The sequence below is a fragment of the Hippocampus guttulatus genome, chromosome 11, assembly GCF_054856545.1.
Source record: "Hippocampus guttulatus isolate MCC_2025c chromosome 11, RoL_Hgut_1.0, whole genome shotgun sequence".
NCBI lineage: Eukaryota > Metazoa > Chordata > Actinopteri > Syngnathiformes > Syngnathidae > Hippocampus > Hippocampus guttulatus.
This window is the reverse complement of record NC_141271.1, coordinates 10,449,784-10,475,661: the sequence shown is the minus strand read 5'-3', so window position 1 is coordinate 10,475,661 and position 25,878 is coordinate 10,449,784. Positions and strand designations below refer to the sequence as shown.

At 40.8% G+C, this 25,878-nt stretch overlaps 2 protein-coding genes across 3 annotated transcripts; both read right to left on the bottom strand.

Annotated features, from left to right (window-relative positions):
• Positions 1 to 9,523: 9,523 nt before the first annotated feature.
• gmppaa (GDP-mannose pyrophosphorylase Aa) lies at positions 9,524 to 17,220 on the bottom strand. Of its 2 annotated transcripts, XM_086122983.1 has the most exons (13): positions 17,099 to 17,220; positions 16,445 to 16,542; positions 16,256 to 16,359; positions 14,972 to 15,164; positions 14,762 to 14,821; positions 14,541 to 14,671; positions 14,367 to 14,381; positions 12,429 to 12,563; positions 12,176 to 12,273; positions 12,050 to 12,096; positions 11,850 to 11,942; positions 10,636 to 10,804; positions 9,524 to 10,519 (listed from the first exon to the last, which is right to left on the bottom strand). In XM_086122983.1, the coding sequence occupies exons 1-13, from the start codon at positions 17,136 to 17,138 to the stop codon at positions 10,419 to 10,421; spliced, it is 1,284 nt and encodes a 427-aa protein (XP_085979109.1). In that variant the 5' UTR covers positions 17,139 to 17,220; the 3' UTR covers positions 9,524 to 10,418. The 2 variants fall into 2 exon arrangements, with proteins under 2 accessions (XP_085979109.1, XP_085979110.1); XM_086122984.1 differs by lacking the exon at positions 14,367 to 14,381.
• A 556-nt stretch (positions 17,221 to 17,776) lies between these two features.
• Positions 17,777 to 24,240, bottom strand: pnkd (PNKD metallo-beta-lactamase domain containing). Its single transcript, XM_086122985.1, has 9 exons — positions 24,086 to 24,240; positions 23,518 to 23,633; positions 23,076 to 23,188; positions 22,546 to 22,604; positions 21,896 to 21,988; positions 21,389 to 21,552; positions 20,564 to 20,650; positions 20,210 to 20,325; positions 17,777 to 19,561 (listed from the first exon to the last, which is right to left on the bottom strand). Exons 1-9 carry the CDS (start codon positions 24,238 to 24,240, stop codon positions 19,388 to 19,390), a joined length of 1,077 nt encoding a protein of 358 aa, XP_085979111.1. The 3' UTR covers positions 17,777 to 19,387.
• Positions 24,241 to 25,878: the final 1,638 nt, after the last annotated feature.

Genomic DNA, 25,878 nt, shown 5'->3' with positions numbered 1-25,878 from the left:
TTGAGGTTTCCTACGATTTCTCTTCTTGTTATTCTAAAAATCTTCACATGCGATATAATAGTGTCTACTGTAGTGTCTTCTGGGTGATATTAACTCTGTGTGTGTGTATGAGAGAGATCATACCTGTCAACTTGTACGTTTTCCCCGTATTTTATACGTTTTTTAAAAAAAAATCATTTCAAATCATGTATGGCGTATTACAACTTTTTTACGGGGGAAAAAAACAATTGTGAACCAATCTCTCAAAGACCATTTTGGCTCAAATCCAGATCGTCTCACCTGCTGGAAGTCAACGACAACGCTGTCGTCGATCGCTACTATTGACACGGCAAACCAGCAAAAGGAATCCTCAATCGTTTTTTTTTTTTACATCGCTGCGTACGGTCGGATTGATAAAGCATGATGTGCGCATGCGCGGTAAGTTGTTTTACGGGCTTTTGTTGCTTAGTAAGGGGAATCGTAATCATTTTTAAGGGCAGCTATTAGCCGAGGTTGACAGGTATGGAGAGATTGAGAGAGAGAGAGAGAGAGAGAGAGAGAGAGATTTTCTCTTGTATTCATCATTAAGGAAACACTTGATACAATAACACTATAACACTGAAGTGTATGGAAGTTGGCTCAACCAAATAAACAAACCACAAGAACGAGGAGTGTTGAGCAGCAGTTGGGACAGATGACATGAGTGCAGGGTGTACGACGGCTGGAGAGTGCTTGTGAAAGAGACCCCAGGCAGGTAGGCCCGTCGGCTGCCGAGCACGACAGCAGAGCACCTCATGCGAATAGCCTGGGTACTTATGAGTCATGAAGTGGGGGGGACCTGAGGCAGATAGCCTGGGGGCACAGCTTAGAGAGGGGCCACACCGGCACAAAAGGAAGAATATGTCTGGAGGATGACAATAGTTGTGAGCAATGAGGAAGAAGATGGCCGCTGGGCTGAAGGAACAGACTCAACCTAAAATGACCGACAATGTCTGGAAAACAAAAAAGAAATGGCATCCATGTGAATCTCTGGAGACCCGTGCAAACAAATGACCACTAAGGAAAGCAATAAACAACTGCAACCACTTGGAAGGCAAAGAAAACATAAATAACAGGAGGGCGGGATGGTAGCTAGAGTATGTTTAGTAGAATTAGCGGATTCTTTTCAGAATAGACTTTCACTCAGGGATACAGTAAATGTGGGGGGAGGGGCGGTAGACTGTACACGGTACTCAACACAACCTTGCTCCTCTATTTGTGTCTGGCAACGTGGGGAGCATCAAGCCGCCTCCTGATCGACTGTCATTTCCATTCCATTTCACGTCACAAGTTCCTGGAGTTCGTGGCTCAGCCCAACATTGGCATTGACCAAACATAAGGGGTTGCCATCGTAAATATCAAACAGGCTCGAACATTTACGATCGTCGGCCCGAGGAGGAAAAATCTCTCTATAAACCCCAGAAAGCAGGATGTTATATCGCTCAGGATCATCTTTTCGAGACATGTGAGAATAAAACCTTTTCTGACCTTGATCAGAAGGGGAGAAAGGGGAGATTATTCTTACGAGTGTATTTCACAAGACAGAAGCGAGCAGCCCAAAGTTCTGAAGACTGCTCTGCATCATTATTTCATCACCTTTTTGGTTCTTCCTCAAAATATTCAATATGGAGAAGTAATTATAAGCAAACAGCCTAAGATGCGCAAAGCAGTTTTGTACGACCGTTGGCGGAGATACTCGTCATAAACATGTTTTAATCGCGGTTTACACATTTTTAACAGGAGAACGCAGAGAATATACTGTAGGTGAAAAAAATAATCAACTCAGTCTGTTGTGGGAAGGTTAAAATCAGGTGGCTTATCATTTTGCCATGTATTCTGAAAATGTTTAATATTAATTAAAGGTTTTAATGACATTGTGAGCTTTGTGGAAATGTTTTCTTTTTCTTGCTACAATATAAGCTTCGTGGAACATCTCGCTATCTCGCCATGAGGCCAACGTTTGGCAAAATCAGCATTATCAACTATTCCGGACCATTCAGTGAAACGGTTTTAATTTTATTTCCACTTGTCTTCACACAATGTCAACACTGGATTGTAGTTAGTTATAATCTCGGCCTATTTGCCTTGTCGTTGCTACTGGCATCCAAAGATTCATTATGCTTTGTTATCTTTTTAGTCTTCATCTTAGTACATGTAACGACACTGGAACGTTCTGAACACAGCCAATATTAACTCATGAGCAAAGGCAAGATAAATTAGTCCACTCTTTGTTTCAAGGCCAACATATCCTCCCAATCTCAACTAACAACACGGCCGACAACCAAAGACCATTTGCATAATCGAAAAAAATCTATTGTTTATTTATGTTGATGCGATATGGGTCTTCCCTTCCGTGTTGTTGTTGTTTATGTGCATTTCGGCCTGGTTAGCATGTCCCTGAAAAAACAAAAAAAAAAACAAACAAAAGCTGTGAAAAAATAGATTGCCGGTCCTGAAGCTGTTTCATGATAGTGTTGTGTGAAGTGTGTCTTTTCCTTATAAAATACTTCACTGTCAAAAATGTTTCCCCTGAAAATAGCTGCAGTGACAGTTATACACTCCATCAAACGCAAATGACAACTGAAAACAGCTGAAAGGATTGAAACTGGTGTTTTCATAGAAAAACGTGGTACTATTTCCCGCAAAGATCTCGAATCAGAAAGTTGGGTGCAGTATAAATGTACAATTTTGGCAGTCCTTCTAGTGGGGATGCAAATGGAAGGATACGAGACTGATGCTGTGCTGCAGATGCTTTACGGAGTGCCATGAAGTCATGCAGATGTAACTCTGCTTTGCTTGAACATTGGATATTATGTACTGTGGTCCAAAGAAGGTCACACAAAGAGCAACAGGACATGACTGAATTCAAAGAACAGCCATAGTGCCCTCTATTGGATAGAAAAAACATAAAGAGAAAGGTGAAAAAAAAAGAGTAGTTAGGTAGATTACATTCATAAAAATAAAATTACATTTTACTTGTACTAGCACTTACTCTTCAAATTTTAATTGAGTTTTCAGTGATTAGTCGCCTCTACCACCTTGTACTTCCTAATGAGCCTCATTCTCTTGGGGGTGAAATATTAGCTCTATCATGTTTTTTTTTTTTACCATCATTAAAAACTCAAAAGTGTGCAGTCAAGTAAAAAAGAATTTAGCTACACTGCATTAAGCAGTAACGTAAGCTAATCAAGCACCATGAAAATCTATCATATTTTTCTCTTGAATGGACACTTCAGAACCGTCACGTTTGATCATGCAAAAATGTCCAAAATAACACCTGGCAGATTCATCCAGCCATCTTTGACATTGTGTATCCTCATTAGCAGGTGGAGTAGGGTGGCCTGAGCAAAATGTCTTCAACAAAAAATACAAACAGGAGGACACTGGAATAAAAACTGAAGTACTGTATACAAAGTCCGGAAAACCATAGGAAACCAAAGTAACAAAAACCTATGCCAGAAACAAAACATGACAGGGGCACACAGACACACACAATGATCCGACCAAGACTGGCAGACCTCAGGGAACTAAATACAAGCAAAGTGACGAGACAACAAGAAACACCTGGACAAGACACAAAGGGTTGAGGGAGCCGATTGGTTAAACACAAGGGACCCGGATAACGAGAACAGGTGTGGACAAAAAAGGCACGAGGGAACAAAACCAAATGTAACCTAGACAAAAACATAATCCATTGTGTATGAAATGCACTGTAAATCAGTGATTCTAGTAGTGCCTAGGTACTGTTAAATGTCTAAAATGTGAAACATTTTTATTATTAAGCCCCTGAATAATACTCCCCCTGATGTGGTTTAAAAAAACAAACAAAAAAACCCTTGTGATCTTTAAAAAAAAAAAAAAAAAAGAAAAAGACATTTCCAACTGACCCCAAACTTTTGAACAGTAGTGCATACTTTTCGAAAGTTACACTGGTGGGCGATAATATGCAAAGCACACAAGTCATTCCGAGGCCGGGAAGCTTCACAGGTTGATGGGGTGGAACACACCATACATAAATGTGCTTTGACAAGACATCTACTTGTATATACAGTGGAAAGTTCGATTACATTCCAGGGGATGTCTGCCAAACATGTGCCAACACAGCAGTAGCAAGAGCACCAGACACACTGTGCTCCATATGCTCCGACTTCAACAAACTAAAGAGGCACAGCTAGGATCGTTCTCTAAATAGAAACCATGTACATAAGCACATATTGCCATTCTCTATTACTGTGTGACAGGTAAGCATTGTCAACTGCCATGCATATTGGTTCTGTTGACTAACCACTTTTGATTTTGATGATAAGAGTGATCTAGTTGTGCATGTCAAAATTAATATTGCACGAGGTTCCTCCTGGATCGTGGACTACCCTCCGGTGGGAAGCAAGAAGCTTTCCAGCTGGCTTCACTGGCCTTTCTGCTTGAAACATGAATAGGGGGTTATGAAACACTCTTTAAATCCCGAGTGACTGAAGACATCTTAAGTATGTTCGTATTCATTTATTTCACTGTGTATAACTGTTGTACGAGCCATTGGGAAAAAGAATGGTTTGGACCTCCAGCTTTGTCATTTTTAAATGAGGAATTTGCAATTTCCAATCATCTATTTGCAATGTTTGGGCATCCTCTGTCATTTACTCTTTGCTCCTGACTTGCACCACTCTGCAGTTACAGACGGTGTGGAAACATGCTTAATAACTCATTTATTTACCAGTTCCCCATTTTCAGCTACCTAGCTTTCCAATATATTGATTATTGAGATTTGTGAGACTGTGTCACAATTATGGCAAAATAGCACACACTTATTTTAGCACCAGCAACCTGTAGGCTACAATATTCATAATTTCACACGTTTTCTTTTTGTGTCTACTGTGTGAGCAAGCCTTTGCCAAAAGAGGCTTTTGCAAACGTGCTCATGCCCTTGCACCGGTCCACTTGAAATGGGTTCTCTTGTTTTCATCCGATGCTTGTGCTAAATCCCTTGTTCGAAGCACTGACCAAAGAGGGACACGGCATAAAGCGGCCCAAAACTGTAATGAAAATTCACTCTGCTGAGAAGTGGAACTAAGGCCGTTTTCGCAGCGATGATTCGGATTGGGTTTAGCTCGTCGGTCTTCAACAGTGTGAAAAACACAATTTCAAAAAAACGCACAAGTCCTATCAAAGTTGTCAGCTTGCAAACACAACAGCACATATCTGCCACTTAGGAGTAAGAAGTGTTTTATCTTGTATAAGTTGCAGTAAATTTAACATTCATTTAACCTTGCACAGTGAAATCAAAGATGGGGTTCTACTCTTCGTGTTTCAAGATAATTGCTGAAAATATGTGCAAAGACAAAACCATATCATACTTAATTTTAGAGATATAGCATTAAAGTTTTTGGGGGGGGATATTTGGTTTGTTTTGACCATTTCAATTTCCCTGATTTTGTGGGGGATGGCTAAAACGGCTCCCAGCGAAGCATTTGGGCGTCCGACATGAGTCGCTCCTTCCCCACTACTGTACATACAAACATGCATTTGCCACTACAACGTGCAGTTAGCTAGCTATGCTAGCAACCCAAAAATGCATCTTTTTGGGTTGCTAATTCACAGAACAGCTCGGTTTCATTATTTAAATTCCCAAGCAACGAAGTGAGCGGCTCTCGCTGGTGTTAAAAGCCCTACAATGACTCAGTGGAATATATTCCAGTCACCAGAGGCTTTAGGCAGTTGTTTTTACTGCTCAAACGTGTAGGCCAGTGTAGGTTCAAGAACGTGACTAGGGGAAGTAGCATCCGTTTTAAAACAGGGCGTATTTTCATTCACTTGGCAGATAAGGCCAAAACGTTTGATGAGATGGCAGCTTTATTTTTCACCTTTTTGAAGCCTCGTCATATACATTTGCCTTTTAAAAAAAAAAAATCTAATTTGTCAGGGTTTTTCACAACATTCTTTAGAAGATGCACATAGTATTTCAAATTACAGTGGAGAATTGCACCGCATCATATCAAAGAGCATATAAGCGTTACTGCATCACGTTTACTTCTGCAAACACTAAATGTACCAGATGCCTGACGCAGTCAATCAAAAACGATCTTAAGGCAAAAGTTTTGATTCAGCTCTTACATTGCATCTCATTAAAATGTGCAGACTGATTCCTGCAAATAACACAACAGTCCTGATAACATGCCACCGTGTTTGGAGCATAAATGCAACTTACCGGTAACTGAACAGAGTTTTGAGACAAATTCATCTTTGGTACGCTAATCACTTCGGGGGAATTTCCACGTTGAATTTGTCAGAAACGCAACGTTTGAAAGCCACAAAAACACCTGCTTCACACCTGTTAGGGGAGTGAGGGAACTGGCACTCTTTAATGTTTCACAGTGCAGTTTAGCAAAACATTAGCATTCACTGGCGATGCCCGACAGCCAAATGCTATTTTTCCTCACCATGTGAGCCGGAGATGTCAGTTCCTATTTGACAGCTCATTTGTCAGCCCTTTAGGCTTTCTGTTAGGCATCTTCCTCTCACTTGACGCTCATGCAGACCCTCCACCTGCCTTCTCAGGTGGAAACATCCCTGGACCATCGCCGATAGTCCAACAGGCCTCTCGTGTCAGACCTACGCACGCTCATGTATACGTGCAAACAAACTGAGAAAGAAACAACTTCCCTTATGACTGGAGCTGTTTTCTTTCTTTTGATTCCTTTCATTCTGATTTGCCACTGGGATTGCAGCCAATTATTCTTATCACGTAACAGATGTGCTTGGTGCAAAGTGCATTTGCGATTATGCTATAAACAGGCGATAAGAAAAAACAATAATGACTAATCCACTATTAATTTGCTGCCTTTGTTAATCTTAATGTTAGATGTTCCCCACTGGTAAACGGTTTTGTACATTCTCCGCTTATTTGAAGCTAGTACAGTAGAAAATAAACATTATGCTGATCTCCTTCCCGTGGGTCTTGTTCTGACAACTTTCCGTCTCCTTCCCTGAGTGCCTGAGGCGAAGTGCTTGTTTGAGAGAAGTTGTTTATGGATTGCAAAAGTGGACCTTTGAAGTGAATTCAGCAGGTATTTTATTCCTATCAGCCATGTGCCGCGTTTGATATGCAAACATAATCGCATAAGCCACAGATTTGAGAAATACTTCAACTACTTTGAAGTCTAACAAGCGTTACTTTTTGTAGTCAACGTGGTCTTTTACAAAAGGTTGACTTGTTTTTGGTGGGGATGGTCAGAACTGATTATTAATTCAACCCTAATGATTTTCTGCATTTGAATATACGCTTCGGTACAGTAGGTAGGATCAAACTTTCAGTACATACCGATAAATGATTACATGTTTAACGTTATGTTAGAGCCTTAGACATCTCAATCGTGAGAATAATGGATACAATTTACATTTGAGGAGTATTTCTGGGTTATAAGTGAGGACCGATTGTCTAAATCAACAAACAACACACACTACAAATTGATTTCAACAGTATTGCTGTTAATGTATTGAACATTACTGAATGGAACATTCAAGACTTAGTGATGTGCAGCCTCCATTCTAATTCAGTTTTGTCCCCCCACCCATTGTTATTAAAATGCATACTTAATTATTGGTTTGAACACTACAATTGCTGCCATGCGATTCACTGGAGATGACTCCAGGGTGTGCCCCCCCTCTTTCCCCAAGGTCAGCCGGTATAGACTCAAGCTCACCCGCAACCCGAATGAGGACAAGCGTGACACAAAAAAATGGATGGATGTAACAGTTGCACATAAGGAAGCTGAGCGCTCACTGATTCCCCTTTGAGACACTTTTACCTGCGAGGTTCTTAAGTGCAGTGCTTCCGAATTATTTTACTGACATAATTGTGTTTGACAGGTTGTGCTTTCCTGATATTACTGTGAGCACTTCCATTGTCAAGCTGGAAAACAACATTAATGTCTGTCGGAAAAAAAATACAGGCACAATATACAATAAACATCATAACAGTCTTGGTTTTTTTTTCCTCTTTAGTAAAAGGGAAAAACATTAAAAGGAATCATAATGAATTTGTCTGGGGGAGGTGACTGATTTCCATACATTCATCGTCAATACCGCTTAAGACTCACTAGAGTGTCCAAGGCCACATATGTGGTGTTTCATGAGGATGGTAATGTCATTAACAATGCATGTGCAGGATGCAGCAGCAGCAGTCAGTCATCCATCCATCCATCCATTCACTTTCTATAGAGTCCAAGGGGGAACTGGAGCAAGGGCAGTGGAACCAGTGGGTCACCGTGGGTATAGTATGTGTTTAGACACCTCTTATTGATCGCACTGGCAAGTGCCTAATTGAGTGTATGTTGCTTAACAGTAACATTTTTACAGGTAACAACCCATCAAAGCAATGTGCGTTTAATTTTTGCCGCTTTTGCTGCGAGTGTGCAGAATTCCACAAGTTGTTCTGCCACATCTGAGCTGGAACCAAGCCTATAGCAGACTTTGGGTAAGCGGCGATATACACCCAGGACTGGTCGCCATGCCCACATCAACAAATGGCCACACATACTCTCACATTCACACTTATAGACAATCTCGAGTCTGCAATGAACCTAGAATGCAAAATATGCATGTGGCGGAAGCCGAAGTGAAAACTCGGGCAAGTACGGGAAGAGCATGCAAACGCCACACAATCTCAGATCCCATATCGATATTACAGAGATTCTAGTGTATAGTTTTGCTCTGCTGGTTGGCTATTAAAAAGCTCAAGATGACAAACAGAAGATGTCCCATTATTGGTTGGAAATTGCTGGTTTGAAAGGCAAATAATGCAATTGCATTTTTCGCATTACTAAATCATCAATGTGACTTTGAAATGATGGTGGTTTGGATCATAGTGAGTGGTATTTTTACAGTTTTAAAGTAGTCAATTACAAACGTTTTGGAAGAGCTTCAATGACTTGCATTGCTTTGCTATTCTTGGTAGGGCTCGGTGTGAGTGCGCTTACGATACATAAATTAATAATGGCTTGTGAGCGACAATCGGGAGAGGGAGGGTGGACTCATACGGTCAGCTGGTATAGGCTCCAGCTTGCCCGTGGCCCTCATGAGGAAGTGCTATCGAAAAAGGATGGATGCTGCAAATGCACATAAGGTAGTGCAGCCCTCAGTGATTCCCGCCTTTAAGACACTTCCACCTGCAAGGTTCTGAAGTGTGGCGCTTCGGAATTATTTTACTGACTAGATTGTGTTTGACAGGTTGTCCTTCCTTGAAATTACTGTGACTACCGGTATTTTCATTTTCAAGAAGAAAAACAAATTTCGTGTCCAAGGGAGGGGCGCCGGGGTTGACACTCAGAACAAAAACAGGACATATAAAAAGTCTGTCAACTTCGTTTGGGCCAAGTGAAAAACATAAAATAGCAGTCACCTTGTGCACTCATTTGTTTTTAACCTTGGCTGTCCAGAGTAGCACAGTTAAGGCATGAAGACGATGTTACTAACAGCGTCAGTGCAAGTTACACAACTCAAAGAAACACTATTTGTTGGAAAACCCGAATCACTTTAATGTGCTGCCGTTTTAACAGAATCGACTTGGACGGACTAAGGCAAACGAATTGGCAAGTAAAACTGACGACAGCTCCAATATATCGATTTCTATTTCTCAATCACCTCGCAATTATTGAAATTAAAGTGCAGAAGTGATCACGGTGGCTGAAGAGTTAATTAAAGAACAGTAAATGCTATTATGGCGTACGCGTCGATGGGTACAGTTCCTCCAGTGATTGCAAATGCTCAATTTAACCACGTGCTGTTGATTTTTGACAGTCTTTGCCTCCTGCTATGCACACACAGAAAAAAAAAAAAAAAAAAAAAAAACCACAATGCTACTTGATTGCAATTTCAATATCTTAGTCGCTGATTTATTTTGTCAGTTTTCACTGACACTTAATGCGCTAAAATCTTTTAATCAAAGCGCGGCACAAATAATCACCTCCAATTTTTACCCACAGTCACTAGTCAGTAATTTTTATTTACTTACAATTACTGTTCTTGCGGCGGACTGTATATTTTGTCCTTGGGGAAACATGATGTGCTCATCTATAAAACTCTTTTTACATCATATTAACATCCACCAAATATATTACTCTTGCGCTGACGGTAATTGAAGAGTTTGCTAAAGTTAATAACGTTGGCCCCTGACAGCACTTTTCAAGGTGAATCAACGTTTGTGATTGCTCTTTCTTTAATACCGCTGACACCCAGTAATGCATAAAGCCTTGAGGACAAACACATAAAAATCTATCTTTCAAAACAGCTTAATGAATGTCCCGTATCTTCATTCCTGACATGTTATATACAGTTACTCAGAGGTGCGTGTAGTGTGTGTCCCTCACCACTGACACAGAGAGGAAACGCAGCGTGAGGAAGATTAGCTAGAGAATAATTTGGTTCTTGAAGCTGCGGTTGAGGTCTTTGTGTGGCAGGACAATGGAGTTGAGGATTATCACCTCTCTGGGAATGGACACATTACAACCTGCGGGTGAATATGAAAAGATGTGTGGTATTATAACGACAAGCAAGTGACAAGAAGGGGAAAAAAAATGAAGTGGAACAACAAAACGAACAACGCAAACATGAAGGAAATCTTACCAAGAATAGTGATGGATGGTGTGAGTTTGCCTTCTCTGAAGAGGGTCTCACTGTCAATCTTTGCGTACGGGTCGTTGGGGTTTGGGTCGCTGGGAGTTCCTTCGACACGCGCCCATTTACCGATCGTGCTATCCCATCCTACAATGCTGTGGAGGACACAGCATTGGTCCTGGAGGGAAAATATCGATTCAAACATAAATAATTCAATGGCAAACCATTTTGTAGGCAAAACAGAATACAATCCATGAATTATAGCTAGGGGACATTTGATCAGCCTGAACAATGACATAATCATTGGACAAACTACTGTACTAACAATATTCTATCCATAAATTTTTTTGGAATCATAACTGTAAGGCAGATGTGCTGCCCTTTATTGTAATATATATTGGAAGAGAAATATGCTTCAACTGCAGTACGTTTATTCTCAGACGGGCCCATCAGGACTGCAGAGTTTCAATTGGACTTGTGTTTGTTTTGCTTGTGCACAGTCTCCTTTCCTGTGCTCGTGTAATTACTTCTACCCGGTCTCGTCCGCAGAGCTCTGTCGTGTCTTCTGCCAACTGTGTCTCATCTTTGTCATTAGTCTCTATAGCTCCCCTGTTTCCTTGCATTCTCATTTACGATAAAGTGTTGCGCTCGACTGTACTTGTTCATTCTGACGTGTTGTTTTTGTCTTTGCTCTCGGGCCATTCAGCAATTTTGTTCTTGGGTAAAGAGGGAACACACTGTGTGGCTTGCCTGCCATGAGCTGCTTGCTTGCGTTTGTGTTCTCCACACTTATGACCGATGATTTGCTTTGTGTGCCAAGTCGGTTATATAACGATGACAAAACACTGCAAAGGTTGTTCAAACCGGTTGTGAAATCATGACAGTCAAACAGGGTTTGAGATCCAAGAGCTTTGGGGAATCTTTTTAAGTGTGTGTGTGTCCAAGTCACATTTGCAAATCAGGGACTGCGTAAATCATCGAGGAGCTTTGCTGTTTTGAAAGGTTTCACATGCAGTCAACATTTTAAAACAAAATCCCAAACTACAGAGAGCTGCAAAAACGGCTAAAGATATGTCATTTGCATCGGGCTGGTAATACATGCAACAATAGTCTCTGGTCAGTATAACTCAACTGGAAAGTGATCACATGAAGCGCTCTCTCTTAAGCCTGCAATAGAGCAGCCATGCTCTTCAACGGTATCAAACTGACTTGGAAGGACTTACCTGTAGAGTTGCGCCATGGAGGATAATGGATTCCCGAACTCGAACCCCGGCACCAATAGTAACACCAGTACCAATGGTGACATTAGGACCCAACTGCATGGCGAGAATTGATGACATTGCAATTATCGCTTTCGTTTTAATCCGTCCTCAACATGAGGTGCTTGTGCATTCATGAAATAATCATGTTGAATTATGCTCACCACAGCCGTGGGGTCAATGTTGGCAGTAGGGTGGATATAGACATTACCTAGAGAACAAGCGATTTGAAAGACTTTACGTCGGCGCAATGTTTGAAGCCAATGATACAACGGAGCAATGAGCCGTACCACTTATTTTAGGACCCCCTTCTTTATTTGAGGCCAGTCTTTCCGGATGGGATTTGTTATACTGATTGAGGTATAATCGACTTGCATAAATTGCAGACCTTTGGAAGAAAAGAAAAATCTGAATCATATTAAACACACTTTACCAGTTCGACTCTAAAGTGGTTGGTATATGCTTGATAAAAAAAAATAAAAGTAAATATTACAAACTGACAAGCGTTTGGGTAGACGAAGATTAAGTTCATGTTTGACTCACCCCGCCGACTTTATCTGGCTCCAGAATCGGAGTGTTTTGTAAACGTAGAGTTTGCCCTGTCCAGCCAGGGCGGTGAAAATGTCCTGCTCCAACCTGATGGCTTCTGCTCTGTGCCAGCCGTTGTTTGTTTCCTCTCTGCCAGAGACAAAAACTTGACTGTAGTCCTTCGATTACAGGACACAAGTGCTTGTGCACTCGTACCGCATGATGGAGTCTCCGGGATGAAACAATACCCACACAAACTAAGTAAGAATCGATTTCGATGAGTTGATGCAGAGCGTTTGTCAGCCATTCAACTAAACTCTGCAACGTTTAGTTTTGTTTTTTAAATCTAGTTAGGATCTGTTTTTTGGATCAACAAAACAATTACAGTTGGCTGAAAAAACGATGCATTTTGGGGACAAACGCACAGAATATCCATCCATCTTTTTTCCTGTAGTGCTTGTCCTCATTATGAGAGGGCCGCAGCCTATCACCGCTAGCTGCAGCCAATCACTCACTGTACTTGCTTCCTGCTACATATGCAGGACAGTATATCACTTTGTTGAGGGTACTATGAAAATCCTAAAATATTTTGATTGACAGAATATTTTTTTAAAAGAGTTCTTCAGTCTAAATTTGATTTTTTATCTATGCGGCCACTTGGATGATCACCTGAAAAGCCCCCCAAAAATTCATCAAACACTCTCCAAACCAGCGCTCAGAATTGAATGCAAGCGCGATTAGAGTTAAAACGCATCACTTGTCAGCTCGGGGTTCAAACCAAAGCCGATCCTACATTTGATCAAAACCTTAAGTGGATGGCTCTCCATACTAATCAGTATCTCTCTAAAAGTGTATTGTGAGAGCCGAGAGATGAAACAGAGTGTTAAATATTGATGAAAAGAACATGTTTAAGGATTCCATCCATAATGGGAGATTTACCAAAGGAGGCGATATGGTTGGAGGCAATGTCATCCCTGTGAGATGTTGCCCTGCATCTACTTTCATTCCTTCCGAGTTCTATGATCAGAAATTGTGCTGATTCAGTGGTAATTTGTATGTAGGTGGATTGTAGCCTGGTTAAGTATGCAGTACAGCTTCGCTTTTGTCTGGCAAGCCTCAAGACTTTGGGGCACAACATCGAGCACACAAAACACAAACAAAATACAAAGTACAACCTCCAAACTCACCCGAAAAATATCCCATGTATTTTCCCCATCTATGAGGGACCAGAGTACAGTTTTTTTTTTTGCACTTCATTCAAAACAAATATTTACTTTATCAAGTTCAAGAATCAAGTAATAGTTTGACCATGTGCAGGATGTCGCCACAAAAATATTTGCCAACTTCACAGTGCAGCAGTACAAAGTGCAGAAAGGGAAAAAAAATATAACTAATGACAATCACCGCATGCTTACAAGTGAGCTGCTGAATTGTTCCATGGATCACATCCACAGGACAATCTACGAGACTTGTTTCCAGTCTTAAGCTGGGTGCACACTTTAGTCTTGGGATCAAATTTGAGCATTCACCCCTTCTCAGCAAAGCGAGCCAGGTTCCGTTTTTGGATGTCTTTCCAACATTATCCTGAGCGATTATAATTTAATTTCCCCATTGCGGGACAAATAAAGGATATCTTAATTATCCTGCATTTGTGTTGAGGGTTGCATTAAATGTCTGCTGGCTGTCAAGACCAAGCCAAAGGAAAAACGTTTTGAGAGGCTTAAAACTGTTTGTGGAACACCCAAAACAATCTATTTTTGCCTGTTTTTGTGATGACTTGAGCATAATGTTTCACTGAAACTCTTGACTCAAAAAAAAAAAGGACAGCGAAAGAAGAGCATGAACAGCAATCACAAAGCATCCTATGCAAGCACACACACTGTTGCCAGGTAATTCACAGCAACCTATTTGTACTCTACAACCACACAGTGCAGTTGACAGGTACCCACTTACCCATCATATGGAAAACTGATGATTGTGTGGGCAAACACAAAATCATAGTGGGGGGAAAGAAGGGAAAAGAGACAAATGAAGACAACCAAAATCATAAAGCAAACAAATAGACGCACACGCACGCGTGTGCACACACAAACCCACGAATCCCAGACAGGCGGTTCCACAACTCACAGCAGCATGTCTTGTTGATTTTTCTGGAAGACTGTTCCAATATGCTGGAAGATCTCGGGATTAAAGAGGTAGATGCCACAGTTGATGATGTCACTCACAAATGTGCTCGGTTTTTCCACATAATGCAATACCTAATGAGTAAACAAACCTGTTAAGGTTGGGATCGGAAACAGTGATGGGTGGATGAGTATGTATGGAAATGAGTCCGGGAGGTCATCTACCTCATTTGTTTCCTCATTTTCAACTATACAGCCGTAATTCAGGGATTGTTTCCTGTTTGCCTGAGGAAGGAAATAGCAGAATATATCAATGTGAAATCTTTCTGAATAACCAAATAATAACACAAGGTCTCCAATTCGAGAACATTACATAAAAGTGGAGACAAAAATGTTTAATAAATGACAAAAAAACTGCCAATCATGGAAACTCACGGTTGTTCCGAGTATAACAAAGCTGTTTGGTTCTCCGTGTTCTTTCTGGAAGCTGAGCATCTCTGTCAGTGGAAAGGCGGTGCACACATCAGCATTAAGAACAAAGAAAGCCTGGGGGCCACCAGCGATGATTTGATCTCTGAAGTGATAGATGCCCCCTCCAGTACCCAGGGCTGCATATTCTTGCAAATACCTGCAGTGCACAAGAAAAACCGAGCTGTGATTAGTATGCCAGTTTGGAAAGGCTGAATGAGGAGGTGGCCTGGCCGAGTGCTTCAGGCGAGGAATGGCTCATCCATTGTGCTGTGCACGCATGCGTTCCAATCCCATCCTTGTCGGAGTTCCTTGTTTGATGTTTAATTTGCATATTCACACCAGTGCTGGTGTGCATTTTTTCAGGTCACTGTTCTTCATAAACACCACAAACAATGTAATGAGGTAGCATTAGTACCGTAACAGGTACGAGCCATTGCATGCTCTCGGCAAAAACTTTTGGCTTGAACACCAGAAGGTAGGAGAATTAAAACACATCCACAAGGTGCTCTTGACCAGGCCTCAATCTAAAATGCATGCTGTTAATGAGAACATTTATGATTTTTTTTTTCATTTATTAAAAAGGTTTGCGGCCAAATTCTGTTGAATTGTCAGGCAGCCTGGGGGGGTTCTGCTTTTTGTTTTGCTGTAATTTAAAATGTGAATCGCAGGTGAACGGCAATGCAGTGTCGCACATGTAGCAGCCAATCAAAAATGCCATATTGCATCACATGGACTTTCACAACAAAAACACATTTACAGGAGTGTATCGGGATTAAGCCAGCCACCGAGCGGACCCAATTCAGGATATTAGTTGTATACTGTATATCGTGTTTACAATAATACTCGATGATAGTCATTATTTCTTACGCAACTGTAGCTAAAAGGAAAAGTGTGGAGAGTCTCCAAACTACACGAGTGCAGCCACTGATTGGTTATGCGTGCGAGGGTCCATTGCCTGATATGCATTTGAGAGTCGTGGAGTCAATTTGTTTTGGCAATTGTAGAGTTCAGTTGTGTTTAGCCAAGTTGCTTGGTGCGCAGTGGAACTTAGTGGTTTACAGTTTAGGTGTCACCAACCAAGTATACCTCATGTCAGTCCTGCTTATTTTCTTTTCATGAAGTCTTCTTTTTAGTGTGTATCATCTCCAAGCCGTGCCACAAACTGTTCAATATTATAGGTTGCGTTTTGAGTCATTAAATTAATTTAACAAGGGCTAAATCAGTGTTGTGGTTTAAATTTCTGTTTACCTGATGGAAATTTTGAATTCCTGTTGAGCATTTGAAAGAAATCTTGTCAGCTCTTCATTAGGCTGGTAAAACCCAATGAGCAGGATCTCCTTCATATTTGATAGCTTTTGGGAAAAACACAAAAATAAATTGACAAACAGAAGACTTCCACCAATCGGAATGCTGCCATAAGCTTGGCAATGCCGTCACCTTGGCACATGCTTCGATGTGATGCTGCAGCATGGGCACACCAGCTATTGGAAACAAGGGTTTGGGAACTTCAAATGACAGTGGCCTAAACCTCGTACCTGCAAAGGAACATAGCACACAGAATTAAACACATATTGAGAAATGTGTGCCTCTTAATGGCTTGCATATGAATAGTAGGATCGCTGGAGTGGCTCTTTTTATATTATCTTATTATATTCTGTGCGGCTGTTTTCATTTGTGGGTTTTGTTTTTTGTTTTGGTTTCTTTGTTGTTATTTTTTTGTTTGTTTGTTTTTGCAGTTGGTCATCGTCGTAACCCGTATATTTTGATGACTGTACAGCATTGTGAGCATTTTAATATAATACCGCTTTAAATGATAGAAAAGTAAGCAAACTAACAGGTGTCGTGTATTTCTGATAGCAAGTAAGGTATTCTTTACACAAACTAAGACCAGCGATGTTATGTTCCCGTAGTCGACTAGTCATCAGATTATTATTTCGTTACATTTTAAATGTTATAGTTGCTCGTGTTCCGCCACGTCAGCTAAATATAACCTTACTAATACAGCATTGAGTTTTAGCATTAGCATTCTAACAGCCCATAAGTGACAAACCGCTGACAGACTCTAGCGACAAGACAAGACGTTATTCTCACCTTTCTGAGGCCCTCCTATTAAAATTACCGCCTTCAGCATTTTGAACAACAAGCTGTGATTTGATTCTGCACTTGACAAGTGTCGAACATACACACTGCAGCTACTCCAGTGGTCTACTTCCGCATACAAATGTGACGTAATCTATGTGAAAACCGGGAGAGGATTGTGGATTGGAGTGCATTGCTGTGCAAATAACTCTACATGTACTGTATTTGAAATCGTTATTACCGGATGGGTATCAAGATGCTTTAAATGAGTCTTAATACTGTCGGCCAAAATTGTACTTTTAAAATGTTATTGGGCCACATTTTCTTAATTTGCAGTTTTATAATGATTTACTTTCAACTTGGTTCCAAAGCCAAGAGAATAACCACTACCCTACCATCAACTAATTCTATCATTTATGTATTCACTTGCATTCAAAAATATCACATTTAAATGGATGCGTGGAAAATACTAGATTGCCCCAATGCTCATTCTAGTGAGGTTGCACAGCAATACAACATCCCAATTGTGGTCCTATACCATTGCCATTTGACAGTGTGGTGCTGTGATGTGTGAATGTTTATCTTTGCAGAATATCTCCTATTTGTTATATGTGTTGAGTGTCGCGGAAGAAGTGGAAAACAAGTCAACTGTCAGGCTAGAAAGCCCACAAATGCTTGCCTTTGACACAGTTCCAGTGGAAAAGTTTACTTGAATATTTCCTCATTAAAACATAACCTAAAGTCAAACTGTTTCCCGTGCGGTTGTGTTCTGAACTCAAACATATGCAAATCAGATGTGCAACAGCATCAAACAACCAGAATAACATTTTAGTCAACAGTCACCAGGGGACATTCTTTGGTTTTTAACTTCTACGGCAAAAACTCGAATCTTTTCATATCTCCCAGGTTTGTTCTTTCTCATCCCCACAGATACAGGCTGCATTACATTATCTTTATCAAAGAGTCAACTGAAATGCTTCATGTGCAAGAAAATTTCAACGGTCGTATTACACAGAGCCATTTGTGTCACAGTAAAAAGAACCATCAAATACACAATGTGTCTCAATATGTACAAAGGTTCTTCCAAAAATAACGTAATGTTGTTTTATGAAAGCGTTCTTTTTTACACTGCAAGTCGAATGCAAACGTCAGTCACATCACATTTAAGATGGCATCTCATTATCCTCTCACAGTGCAACATTAGTCCCATCCATTTCAAAACAATATGTACCGTACCATATAAACTTAAGTCACGAACGTCTAGTAAAGTGAACTACGGTTACTACATTTCAGGTAGCTCTCACTACACAGAACAATGCGTGTGAAGCGCTCAGGCTCACTGATCGTTTATCTTTTTTTTTCTTTTTTTTTTTGCTTCATGAGAGAAATATTGGCAATAAAAGGAAGCTTTTGAATATTTTCTCATTAAATGAATGCACTCATCTACATTTCTCTTGAAAACAAACTCAGCACATAAAAGACATGCGTAAAGACAAAAAAAAGGGGAAAAACATGCACTTGAGCAAAACACTTTTGCATTTGAACATTCCTGTGGAAAATATTTTGAAAAACTAATATGCGTTCACTAATACTAAAGCCACACTAAACCGAAATGTACCTAATATGGTCTAACAAAAGCTTAGGGATAATACAAAGATACAGTATTTATTATTTGTTGTATAACTAACAAAGGTTGTGCAGGAAACAATACAGTGCAATTGAAATTTTCCATGTCAACCCTTTTCGAGAGGGTAATCCGGTTGTACCTGCGATGTATATACACTCTGTGTGCAAATTGACACAACTAAATGTCATCAAACAGTATGATCACAATATGCCGATCACAATGTCACAATTCCTAGTGATATTAAATAATGACATTGTGACGAGATGGCGATGCAAGTTGTGGGAAAGTACAGTAATGTTCGGCTTGACTGCGTTTTAACGCAAACCTCAGCAACAGGGATGGCAATGGCTAGTGATGAAAAAAGCAGAAAGAGGCGTGGCTTGGACGGGGCGACCAATCACAACAAGTAAGACATCATACACGTCCAATCGCAGGGCTGTTTACAATCGGAAGATGGAAAGACTGATCGGGAGAGCTCGTGAAAACTCGACGATAAGGTACCTGACCCCCCCTAAAATTTTCTCAATGGATTTAGACGATTCACAAAAATGATCAATTTAAGAAATAAAACGGCGGATTTCCGCGTATCCGCGGAAAATTGCCATCCCTGCAGCAACCACACGATAAGATGGCTTTTATCCACTGCTCCATTGTCTGACATCAGCTCTTATTTATCATCTTCGGCTGAACTGGTCTTTGCGTTTGCGCAGCTCCTCCAGCACGCGAGCCCGAAACTGAGTCCAGTCCTCGTCGTCCAACTGCTGGAGTCCCAGCGCCAGATGGAGCTCTGTACAGTGGCTGCGTAGGAAAGGATTGTATGCCTTCTCATCTCCAATAGTGGAAGGACACTGAAAAGCAAGGAGAGGATTTCAGGGTTTTTTTTCTCAGCTGGTGCCTTGCCATGTCTCTCTCTGCACTATCACTTAATATGTGCTGTGTGTGGCTGGTTACATGTGGGGATGGTTGGGGTGTGTTTTTGTTGTTATATCCATCATCTGTTTTTATCTCAGCGAATCACTTTATGTTGATTTTTTTAATGTATTAAAAGTGCTACATAAATATGTGATTTGATTCAAGAGCATTTCAATTGATGGAATTGAGCACTGCTTGAAGTGCTTCAGTGCAATTTAAAATGTCAAGTGTTTTTGAGCAATATTATCATTTTGGCACGGCTCATATTCAAGTGAGCCCTTAAGATGCTTGGTGCACCGATGTTTTTAGGCTTTGTCTTGTTTTATGGTGCACTCAAAGGTCTCATCAGCCTTCAAAATGATCATAATTTTAAAAAAGAATATACATACATAATGACAGTAGTTGGAGAGCAAAGTATTTTTGAGGTGGTGCTGTGTATAGAACATTCTGTGCAAATTTCTATTTTGCAATGAGAACGTGTGACGCCAACCAGCCCTGACACACTGGTAGGTGAGAAGGCCTTCCTTCCGGGATCTACAAAATCTTTGGACAGTATGACGAGGACAGCGATGTATCATTCTCACCGTGCACCGCTTCTGGCCTCGCTGCTGCAGCACCCACTGATATTTATTTTCCATGGCTGCATTGCGTGGCTCCACCTCAGCAGCGAACAGCAGATTGTCCATGGCATACTCGTGACCTGAGGGTCACCCAGCATACACGCATTCACGTGGCCCGAAGAAAAACAACATTAGCTACCAGCATAATAACACTTAAGTGCACACTCCGCATTGAAACTGACATTAATTGCGGAATAATTGCAGCTAAGCCATGACAACTAATTGCGTTCGTGCGCATCCGTAGAACATTAAAAATGACATTGACGTGTTTGCGTGTGTGTGTGTGTGTGTGTGTGTGCATGTCAGCAAGCTTCCTACCAGGCCAAAGAAGAGTATCATCATTTAGGGAGCCAACAGTGTCGAGCGATGACAGCATTGTTGTGGCACTGCCCTCAAATATCCTCCCTTCAAACAACAAAAAATGTACTTGACACAAGTAGCTTGTTTTTGTTTTGATTACATTGATCTGCAGAGGGTCGGTCTTGTAGGCTGTGGCAAAGAGGAAGACCTCATTGGGGAGGACAGGGACAGTCAACGAGGCGAAAAAGTTAGCAGTCCTTTATATCGGCCACTTTCTCACATTTATTTGTTTTGTTTTTTTAAATACCGTATTTAGGGTTGAAACAGTTTATTAGATAAGTGAAATCACTGGATTGCAAAAAAAAGTCAAAGTAAAATGTCTGCCTTGAAGATTTGAAGTGATATTTTTTAAATGTATGATTCATTTTATTTAGAACATGCTGTGAACATCCCCTGACCATTTTTTTTTGAGGGGCGGAGGGATTACAATATCTTCTCATTAGCAGTGGTTGTCAATATTTACTTAACTAACATCGATACTTTGTGTAGACGATCCTTGACTTGCTGTTGTGGTCTGTTGGCAGTAGACATATTGCACTATATCTTCTTTTTCAAGTATGAAATGATCTCAAACTTTGAACATTCGCTGTCTTTTTGCACTCTTTCCATCTGGCTCACTGCCATCATGCCAACTTATTTCTACATGAAGTGATGCGTGAGTCTGAGTAACTGCTGTATTAGTTCATATAGAAAAACAACCCCTGAAAAGCTTTGAGACAGGTAGCTCGCTTTGACCTCTTTTTGCAATCAAATTATTTAATCAATCATATCAAGCCTATTTACCACATCCTGAGAGGAACACCAGGTCACCAGAGAAAAGACTTGATGGAGCCCCTAGTGGCCGGCCATCCAGCAGGTAAATCATGTGGCCCACTGTGTGTCCTGGCGTAAAGAGGGCCTTGAAGTGCAAACACCCTAGCGTTACCGAGTCCTTGTGTGACAGAGGACTAAAAAGACAAAACCACCATTACACAAGCAATCAGTGACATTAGATCCTCCTTGGCCCTTTGGATAAGGGAACGTAAATAAATGTTATTATTCAGCACATCAACTGGGAAGCAGATACCGCTAGCATAGAAAAGCCAAAAATGATAGATTTACTCAGAGGGGGGAAAATAGATGACATTGTCTACCTTGTCAACAAACACAGTTACGACATGCACTCAAGTGCAGTTTATCAGAGCATAATAACTCACAGTGAAGTCAGTTGTTATGTGGTGTGTGCCTACACAGAGGTCTACGTGCGTGCACTATGCTCATGTGTGCTATATTGAGCAAGCTGGAACTTACTGTGTCAGGCCAGGAATGTTATCAGCCACATTTCCATAAACTCGACATGATCTATGAAGCCTTTTCAGCAATTTGTTCCCTCCACTGTGATCCCTGCAGATAACACAGACAGTGGCAACCGGATGTTGTGATTTGACTTGACAATTCCCTTTAACTCATCCAGTTGATTTTGCGGAAAGCAAACCAATTTGGTCAAACTTGATATATTTGAAGCTTACTGAGGGTGGGAAACTTATAAAACCTGACAGTTTACAGTGTACACTTCATGGGCATGTACAGTACATTAAACAAAATTCTGAATTAATCATTTATAAGATAAGAAAACCTTTATTAGTCTCGCAATGGAGAAATTCCCGATTCACAGCAGCAAAGTTATGAAAGGAAGAAGCAGAACAACAAAATACAGGAGCTGCTGGAAAGGCAGCCACTCACGCGGCGCCATTTTGAAGTCAAAATTAAAAAAATAACACAACACATAGGACACAGACAGTCGTGCAATCTTCACCACTTTTCTGCATACACTTTGTTCTCTTTAGTGGTGGGAGATAGAATTATTTTGGTCGGCGCCTTTTGAATTTTTTGTAGTGCATACTTTTTGTCCATGTTTGTTGTTGAGAGAATAAAATGCTAAAAATAACAATAAAACTCACCAATGCTTGTGTGTACAGAGGATGGCTTCCAGCATCACTCCCTCCTCCTCGAGCACTGCCTAAAAGGATGAGAAAGCTGTTATAACCTCCAGTGGCTCGCAAATTATTTGGTAATTGATCTATATAAATATAAATTATATTTCATTTTCTACAGTGCTTGTCATTCAGGTCACGGATGAGCTTGAGCAGTGGGCTTGGGTGAGATGCTGGTAACCATTAAAAACTCTGGTTGCCAGCCAATCACAGGTCATATTTAATCAATTCAATTCATGCATGAATGTTTTCAAAATGTGGAAACAAGCCAAGAACTCATGGGCGCACGGGGAAAGATGCAAACTCGACAGAGTTAAGGCCGGAGACAAGATTCAAACCCCATGAACTGTGAGGCAGATATGCAACAATTATTTCAAGAACAAAGACCATGACAGAAGAACTCATAAGTCCATGCGCTAGGAATTAGGTGTGGCAAGCATTATATTTGAAATGTTAAGTAATGTGATGCTTCTTTCTGCACAGCAGTGTGTTCACACCTGAACAGTTTGAGGGTCTGCCGGGTCTACAACCGCCGCAACGCCAGAGGTGGTGTCAATTATGATATAGCTGTAGTTGTCTGACAGCACAGAGATGGGAATGATTTTCATACCTGTAGGAGTGCAAAGGACAAAACATACACTTGTAACAGACTTAATCATGTATTATTGGACAGATCTAGCCAATCATTTCCTTTAACACATATCCGCATTTGGGTCATGGTGAGCTGGAGCGTACCGCAGCTGACTTTGGGCGACAGGCAGGATGTATTCATACATAAAACCATTCACACACGCAGTCGCACACCAATTTAGAGTCTTCAAATCACACAAACACAGTGAGAGCACCCAAATTTCATGCCAGAGCCAAAAAGCAACCCATGAAGCAGCTGCCCTTTGACAGATGTCACCTAAATGAAACATGTAGACATCCAGGCCGTACCACTAAATTGCACAGGCAGAACTGTAGAGTGTCCAGTCGGGTAGCGTTCTCGGGCTTTCCTCATCTGCCGCTTGTAAAACATGTAGCCAAGACTGGTCTTGGTGTACAGTGTGTACCTAATAAAAAGAAAAATAATATATATATATTTTAAAACGTATTACTGTATAGGTAAAAGGCAAATAATGAAACACGGACAAATCAAAACATTGGTCAATATCTGAAACCATGATGATCTGTATTCCTCCTTGTGTCTGTTATTAGGATTATAATAAGTTCCTAGTAATATTAGTAACGTAAATAATTCAATTCCTTTTACGGACGGTGCATACAGAACTGACAAGCAAACTGCATGACGGGTGGCTAAACTTTAAAATGAATACAACATTAACATAGAGTGGCTTAGTTGCTCTAACTAGCTGCTGCGACCAATTTTAAATTATACATTTATATTTGTAGTATTGTTAAATGGCCTTGGAGCTAACGCTAGAAGATGCTGCTTCGCTAAAGCGAATGAACCACCAACAACACAGGATACGACAGTACATTTTTGTCGTTAGAACAAACTTACGCTATTCTGAATAATGGCTTCTCTGTGCGAGCCATTATTTTGCTAAATATTTTCCTCCAAAGTAGCAGTCCGGTGCGTCTGAAGCGAACAAATAAACATAGCGAGACGAAAGATGCAATGACAGCGACCGGGATAACCCAATCAGGAAGCGCCATCACGTCTGAGCCAGGAAGAACGTGATGACGTCAGAGCAACGTGGCGAACGTAAACATACTGAATTTAAAAAAATATATTTTTAACACGTCTTAGTGCTTGAAACCTTAATTAAAGAAAAATATTTACAGAAACACTATTACTTTTCATATTTTCCCTGATGATTGTCTTCATTAGATTTGGAGCAGAGTCGTTGAGCCAAGTGTTTATTTCCTTGCGTTATGTTCCTCACTCCTATCAGTATTAGATTAAAGTTAGAATCCTATGGTTGACAGTAACACATCAAAATTTTAAATGAATTCACCTCTGTAAACAATACATGCTAGGGTCTCCAATCTTGCAAGAACTGCTTGAGGTCCTCGTCAGCATTCACACAGGTCTGTTCCTGAGAGAATCTATATTATGCTTTTATTTATTAGATTAGGTTAGGTTCGAAATTTACCTCGACATCATTGTTTTTTTCTTTAAAAAGATTAAGAATGTAACTGGAGCATTCGGCATATGACACAGTGTTGACTAGACTCGTGTAAGTTACAAAACGCATATCGTATGACACTGAGGAGTGGGTTGAGCACTAAAGAGAGGGACAGAGCAGAAGGAGCAGGTATGGAACCTCATATTTGATGTTATGCTTTATTTTAGTTTAGGAGGCTTTTGCTCTGCGTGTACCAATCCATCATGTATTTATGTTTCTTATATGCATTTGCATACTTGTGCAGGTAACACAAATGTGAAATTTGAAAGATGGTCAATCTTTGCTCTATGGCTGCTTTTAAACTGCAGTTTTACAAAAAAAGAGCCCGACTCATGAATGTGACTGATGACGATAACAGTTTGTTACCATCCGTTTGAAGTCCCTATATAGTGAAAATCTGTCTTGCAAATCTGACGTACCACAGAGAAAAGTGTAGCTCACATCCCTGCCAAATTTAAAACAGCAGGTAATGGATCCAAAATGAGGCTTCAAATTTGTGAAAAATCACACTATTCTCTCCACTCTCAAATGCTTCTGGTGTCCACTAAATGCAATGAAACCTCATGCCGCTCAAATGCGAACCGTGAATCAAATACCATTTCTCGGCCCTGGAAAAATGACTGCTATGTTGTTGGGGATGTTAAATATATCGACACATGAATTTGTTTGAGCTGCAAAAGCATCCAATGTCTCAAATGCAGTCATGCCAGCACGAGGCCGCAGCCTACGCGCTGTCTGTTTAGTCAACTTCTTTTCCTCTCCTTTTGCGATGCTCGCTGTTGCTGGAATATATTTCACAGGGTTGTTGCGGGGCTTTTCCACGCATCCCTCCACACATGGCGGACAACCAGGTGCTGTAAAGCGGCCTTGCCAACCGGACACCCAAGTCCACATGATGACATTCAAATTTGACCGGCAACAAACAATTCCGCCTTCTGTCTGGGGTGTGTGCACTCAGAACGGACGAGGAAGCGCTGTACAGCAGCCACTCCAGCCAACTATCTGAGGGGAAAAGGCATTTTCAAGGTGTAGGCATGGCTAGCTGAGTAACTGCACATCATAAATGCGCTGAATAAACAGTGATGCGAACAAAAGTGCACAAGTTCTTCGATAGTGGGAGATGGGTGAAACCATGAAACCACTACTACATACCGTATTGGCCCGA

What these genes read in the sequence shown, in the direction of transcription:
- gmppaa (XM_086122983.1), bottom strand. Translation starts at nt 17,138, where the DNA reads ATGCTGAAGGCGGTAATTTTAATAGGAGGGCCTCAGAAAG. An exon ending in AATAGGAGGGCCTCAGAAAG is followed by an intron (nt 16,543 to 17,098) that starts GTGAGAATAACG and finishes GTTCCTTTGCAG; the next exon opens with GTACGAGGTTTAGGCCACTG. An exon ending in ACATCGAAGCATGTGCCAAG is followed by an intron (nt 16,360 to 16,444) that starts GTGACGGCATTG and finishes TTTTCCCAAAAG; the next exon opens with CTATCAAATATGAAGGAGAT.
- pnkd (XM_086122985.1), bottom strand. Translation starts at nt 24,240, where the DNA reads ATGGCGCTTCCTGATTGGGTTATCCCGGTCGCTGTCATTGCATCTTTC. An exon ending in AAGCCATTATTCAGAATAGC is followed by an intron (nt 23,634 to 24,085) that starts GTAAGTTTGTTC and finishes TCTTTTTATTAG; the next exon opens with GTACACACTGTACACCAAGA. An exon ending in AACATTCCTGGCCTGACACA is followed by an intron (nt 21,553 to 21,895) that starts GTAAGTTCCAGC and finishes TTGTCTTTTTAG; the next exon opens with TCCTCTGTCACACAAGGACT.